We start from the raw sequence: 6498 nt of genomic DNA, 5'->3' as shown, positions 1-6498 counted from the left end.
TTCGATATTGGCTCTTAACATTATCTATATATATCTATATATATATATTCAGAGTTGAGATATTTTACAATTGCTTCTTTAGTTCAAGTTGAGTTACAATTCTCATATGCCTTGCTGAGCCCTGCACCTGCATTTGCACCTGCATCGCTAGCTAGAATTCATTGTGAGCTGTATACCTGGCAGAGGTATCCCTACCACGCATATACACATACGCACATCCACGCATGTGTGTGCATGTATATGCCTGTACGTATCGCATTAACACTAACAACTAATGGCAATTTCCTTCTATTATGCAATTATATAGAATATCTGCATGGATATATATACGGATACACATATTCATATGCGTATAGATATATATGTGTGTGTGTATATATATCATTTATTATTCTATATATATTTAATATGTGATTTTTACATGATTTATATATATCTTGTTGTTATCCTTTTGCATAGCATTCAGTATGTATTCAATTCTCTTACTTATGTTCTCTCTTTACTTGGCTTGAGGAAAAAAAAAACACGAACAAACTAATTTTTTTGTTTTGTTTTTTTCTTTGTGTTTTTAATAATTATTTAGTTTCCTTGTACACCAAGTATTTTCATTATATTATTTGTATTTGTATTTGTTTTTAACTAGATTTTAGCCTTATGCATATTTGGCTATAAGCTGTTAAAAAAAAAACGCTTAAATTACTTTGTTATTTATTTCTTTATTGTTATAATTATTGTTTTTTCTTTTTTCGTTTTCCATTCTCTCTATTAGCGACCTAGAAGTAATTTTCTCTTATTTTCTTCCAATTGCTTTTCTTATTATCCTCAAACCTTGTTGGCTAAAATCTAATGCGTCTTTGAGTATGCTGTAGTGAGAAAACAAATAGCAACGAAGGATGTTCGTGTGTGTGTGTGTGTGTAGGTGTGTGTGAGCAAGTGCAGATGATTCCTGATTTGTTTGTTTCTTATTTTTTTTTTTTTTTTTTTTTTTGCATACCAACTGTGGAATTGTCAGGCTCTGTTAGCATGATTCGTGACTCGTGACTCGTGATTCGTGACTCGTGAGCTGCCCTTTGCACGGGAACCTTCAAGTATAATTATAAGTATTTAACTCTAGAACTATTTAGCTGGCAGTGACATTTGCTCATTTGGCTTGGCTTGTCTGAATGCGTCCTCGATTGTGACAGAAAAATGCGCAACAGTGTGAAAGGAAGACAGAGATAGAGATACAGATACCGATACAGATAGAGATAGAGACTGAGTGAGCAACGCATTGTAACAGAGTTGGTGTCAGTGATTGCGATTGCGATTGCGATTGGTTTCAGAGTGCCCGCTAATGGAAAACTCTTGAGGCGTCTGCAAGTTGTTTGGTCCGTTTTACAGTACTTTCAAAATTTCTAACAAAATTGTGATTGGGCAAAAAACGAGAGCTGGCTCTGGCTATGGCTATGGCTCTGGCTCTGGCTAAGCGGGAGCCTTGCAACAAACAAAGTGCGCTTCAAAAAGTTTTCTGGACGGATTTTACAATTTGTAGCACATGACGTGTGGTCAATTCGATGTGAATCAGATGAGCTAACTATATATATATATATATATACATATATATATATATGAGATAGAGAGCGAGACTCGCTTTCTATATATACATACACACATACATATACATATATACAGATATAGATATGATTGTATAGACAACAAGTTAACGAGTTATGTGAGACTTAACTTTGGTTCCACAGCATTCCGACAGCTCGCTCATGTGTGTGTGTGTGTGTGTGTGTGTGATTGAGTTTTTCAATTCATGCTAAATTTATGATAATTATCTAATATTTCTCTCTTGCTTTTTGGTTTGTTTTGCTTGGTCTATAAGGTGTGGCTTAAATATGTCTGCAATTGGAATTATTATGAACTATGTAATTTGCACGGTATTCTCATTTGTTTGCTTGTGTTTTCTTTTTTTTTTTCCTTACTTTTTTTTAATATTTAATTTATGCTATAAATGCTGATGAGTTTGCTTAAAAACTTCACACAGTGAACAAACATTTTTCATAATGACGGAAAGGAAATAAAAGCTTCATGTTTTGGTTTGCAATTTTATATGTGTGTACGTGTGTGTGTGTGTTTATAATTGAAAAATAAGCTTTATGAATGTGTGTGTGTGAGTGTGTGTTTAGTATTTTCTGCTTTCTTTTGTTGTATTATTATTATTTTTTTGTTTATATTTAATGATGCGCGCTACAGATTGACCTAATTTAACTATGTATGTGTGTGAGTGTGTGTGTGTGTGTGTGTGTATGTGTTTGTGTATCCTCGGCATTTGGAGTTTTCGCTTTTGTTTCTGGTATTTTCTTGCTGTTAGTATTTTAATGCATATTTGTTGTAGTTGGTATTTTGTTTCCATTTTACTAAACTGTCGCTGATATTTATTGATATTTTTTGTTCTTTACATTTAGATTTTGGTATAATTTTTCCTCTTCTTTTTGCATACAAAATTGGTTTTTCTTTTTTGTATTTTTTTTTGTATTTTTTTTTGTATTTTAATTTTATATATTTTGGTTTTTTGTTTTTTTTTTGGTATTTTTATTTTTTTGTTTGTTTTTTAGCGGGTAATACAAATGCTTAGATTAAGAAAAAAAAGTTGTATCTTTATCTATATATGTACCATATATATAGCATATGTGTACGCATATACATATATATGTATATATTTAAGTATAAGTAAGTTTAATATTTAGATTTATTTTATATGCTGTACTTAGTTAACCTAGATTCGAATACATGAACACTTCAAGATATCATTTTTATTTTGTTTTTTGTATTTGGTTTTAATAAGTGATTTAATTGAATTGAATTTAATCTAGCTTTTGTTTTTGCCTGCTTTTGTTTTACTCTCATTCTCTTTTTTTTTTCTTTTTTTCTTTTCTGTAGCTTAATTTCGTTTTACTTTAGTTTTTATATTCACTCAATTTTGTTCAGAATTTATTCGAATTTCGTTTTCCTTTTTATAAATGAGAGATGAGTTTTAAGCTACTCTCCATTCGTTCTTCTTCTTCCTCTGTGAAACAGTCGCAGCTGCTGCTGTTGTTGTTGCTGCTGCTGTTGTTGCTGCTGCTGCTGCTGCTGCTGGTGTTGGTGTTGGTGTTTCGTGATGTTCGCAGCTGCTGTTGCAGCTGCCGATGTTGTTGATATTGGGGTTTTTAATACAGAAATGCAATTATATTCGCGGGCGTCGTCTCGACTTCGTTGGTGTCTTTGTTGTGTTGCTGCATGACAAGCAAAGTGAGGAGCAGGTGCGAGTGTGTGCGATGTTGTGATGGGGGGCGTCTACGGGGCGTATGAGTAATGCCGCGTAAATGTTTTATGTTTGTGTTTTTGTGTGTGTGTGTGAAATTGTGAAAGAGCGAGTATGTTTGTGTGTGTGTGTGAGTGAGCTTGTGTGGGTGTGAATAAGAGAGAGAGAAAGAGTGTTGTTGTTCTTGTTGTTGTAGATGTTCCTCGACTTTCCATTCCCTTCGTGCGGTTCGAATCCATTCCTTCTTCCATTTCCTTCTTCCATTTCCTTCTTCCGTTTCGCATACACACTTTGTCCTTGTCTCTGGGCAACATACTATTTTCATAACATTTGACTTGAATCCATGGGGCATGCGGGCAGCTGCAGGCGCCACGTGCAACCTGCTCGCGATGTCCTTGGGCACAGCAGCCAGATGGCGGCTGATGCGCCCAAACTCCTTTCCCTTCGGCTGCTACTCGTGATTGGTATTCATCCATATCCGGTGCTTCGTCTATCGGTTTTGACTTTAATATTCGTTGTTGTTGATTGTTGTTGTTGTTTGGTTGTTAGGTTGTTGTTGGTTTCGTATTCCTTGCCTTTGACTTTAACTCTGGTTCGGCTTAGTCCGCTTTCATTCGTTGTGTGCTTTGGTCTATTGTTATAGCCTTTGTTTATCCTAAACCTTGTCGTTATCTCGACTCGTTTATCGCTTATCGTTGATCGGTGATCGTTGATCGGTATCGGTATCTGTTTCGTTATCGTTATCGTTATCGTTACTGAGGCGACTCTGTGCTTTACTCTCTTGTTGATTGAAAATGGCTTCGATGTGCTAGCATTGACGATAGTTTTTTTGGTTGTATTTGTAAGATACGTTTTATATTTTTTTCAGTTTTGTGTTGAACTTATGAAGCGGTTGCTGCTGCTGCTGTTGTTGTTGTTGTACTAAATAGTTGAACGTTGTTGTTGTTGTTGTTGTTGTGGTTTTCATATTGAGACGACATATTGCATTTTGTATTGTTTCTAATACTCCCAATATCATGCATCCTGTATTTCACCTTTCAATCCAGGCACCCTGTGGTGTTGGTTATGTCCTAAGCGATTTGCTAAATCCTGTACAACATCACGAAATATAACTGTATCTATATTTTCACCTAATAAATACAACAAAAACCAATCGCCCATCTTGGAACGACGAACGATTATTTCAATTGCGTCTCGACGCACTAACCTGTGAAGTGAAACGGAGAGACCAGTGTTAGAAAACGTTAGATCATCGCATTCACCATGATATGTGTCACTCACCTAAATCGCATTCGAAATAAATATACCCTCATTCGAGGCGAGAATATAATAACCACCCTGTATATTAGCGTTAATAATGTGAGTAACGTTAATAATATAAACCAAAACCAAAGGAAAATGTAAATTTTCTCATTAACAACGTTTAATGGTAAAATGCAAATGGCGTCGTGTTTTTCCACCTATTCAAAGAGGAAGAAGAAGCAGATGTTTAATTATATCCACAATCAAGCATAAATAATTTGAACTTTACTCACCTCCCCACTTGAACCATATTTAAAAAATGTACATTTGGTCATTCTGGGAAATATGTAAATCATCGGATCCATGCGATCTTCCTGATCGGTCTCCATATAATCTATCACATCCAAGCCAAATGTCATAAATTCACCATCGAAAAATCGATTCATAAGAAACATTTGACCTGCGAAACGAAAACAACAAATTATATACATATGTAGATAAATTCCGACGTGTAAATATATTTCAATTTGGATAATTTTGAATGAAATTATGAGTGCGTAGTATCTGCTGGGATATGCGCTGTGTGGAGCGTGTTTATAAATCCAATTTACGAGTTCATTGCCTACCTCCGAGAGCGTGTGAACTCAGCTAAATCTGTTAACAATCTAATAAATTATGTCAGTCAATTCATGTGCATCAATTGGGTTTCGCTTCCGGTCCCATGCTCAAATTAATAATCACGCAAATTGAATCGGAATATAACAAATTAGAGGGAAATTCGTTTTTGTGCGTCTGTATGAGCTCATTGCGGCTATTGTTATGGAAGCTACTGCAATTACGAATGGCATTATCATGGCCATTAGTTGAGCTGCGCACTTAAGCATGGTTAGATCACAATATCAAGCTGCGATCATTAAATAAATGGGGAGCGAATGGGGGAATGGCCTTAGAGCTAGTTGCCTTTCTTTAACTCGATATATGTATATATGTATCTTTATGTACGACTCTTGTAGGCATAGCTGATCGTAGCTACAGTTACATATATCTTCCACTGATAGCTTAGGAATGAACTTTCCTATAGATAAGTTAGTATGGGCTAACTGTGGCCATGTAAAACTCAGCATTAATAGCAATCAATTTATCCTGACCATATTTCTCAGGCAATGATAGAGTCTTACGATACCTAATACGTGCATTTTGTGTACTAGTTGTAAGTCAGAAAGTACTCAATACATATACAATAATCTAACAGTATATATAGTTATAATTGAGTGATGCATAAAGGGTGATTTTTTATTATATTTTATTATATATATATTATATTTTCAAATAAAGGTTTCAGGCATTTTATGAATTTTACGTGTGTTTTTTTTTTTTTTTTTCATTTCCTATAGCTCTTATAAAATTAACCTATATATAAGAATTTGGTCTGTCAAAAAATTGATAATGAAAATGAATACATATATAAATATATATAATTAATATACATATAATAATATTTAATCAATCAAATTGTTTTCGAGTGAGTGTTCTGCAATTGGTTATACCCGACTGCAAGGCTGCTGTTATTATGATGGATGCTGATGAGGTTGATTCCCAGGAATTATGCTCATAGCATATATGAAAACGTAGTCTAACTTTTAACTAGTTATTCATGATATATAGTATGTATATATATACCTGAGGCATTTAGTACGAACTATGTTGAAACTGAAATGGAATTTGCTTAAATGGGCTACAGGCTACCCCATTTGCCTCTCTTCATTAATCGCGTTTCTTGTAAACTCATCAGACGTCAACATTCAATTAGCCTGAACTTTGCCTTAAATTTGTTAATAGACAAATGTGTGCGTGTGCGTTATAGTGTGTGTGTGTGTGTGTGTTTGTATACTTGCACATATATAGTCAAATTAGTGTATTTTATAATTGTTTATTTCTTTATTTCTTATGTATTCTGACAGTTAATT

The 6498-nt window shown here is 34.3% G+C and overlaps 1 protein-coding gene across 34 annotated transcripts in view; it reads right to left on the bottom strand.

The window, feature by feature from the left end:
• Window positions 1-950: 950 nt before the first annotated feature.
• shakB (Innexin family member shaking B) overlaps window positions 951-6498 on the bottom strand; it is a 202736-nt gene continuing 197188 nt past the window's right edge. For all 34 annotated transcript variants that reach the window (XM_089475059.1, XM_089475073.1, XM_089475060.1 and 31 more), the window contains 3 exons: window positions 4825-4991; window positions 4571-4749; window positions 951-4496 (listed from right to left, as the gene is read on the bottom strand). In XM_089475059.1, the coding sequence (XP_089331185.1) occupies window positions 4304-4496; window positions 4571-4749; window positions 4825-4991 (539 nt within the window). In that variant the 3' untranslated portion in view covers window positions 951-4303. The remainder of the gene's footprint in view (window positions 4497-4570; window positions 4750-4824; window positions 4992-6498) is intronic.

This window comes from Drosophila arizonae, chromosome X (assembly GCF_054131065.1).
Source record: "Drosophila arizonae isolate 15081-1271.41 chromosome X, UAZ_ARI_1.0, whole genome shotgun sequence".
Lineage (NCBI taxonomy): Eukaryota > Metazoa > Arthropoda > Insecta > Diptera > Drosophilidae > Drosophila > Drosophila arizonae.
Note: the sequence above shows the minus strand (reverse complement) of the source record. Positions and strands in the feature narration are given on the sequence as shown.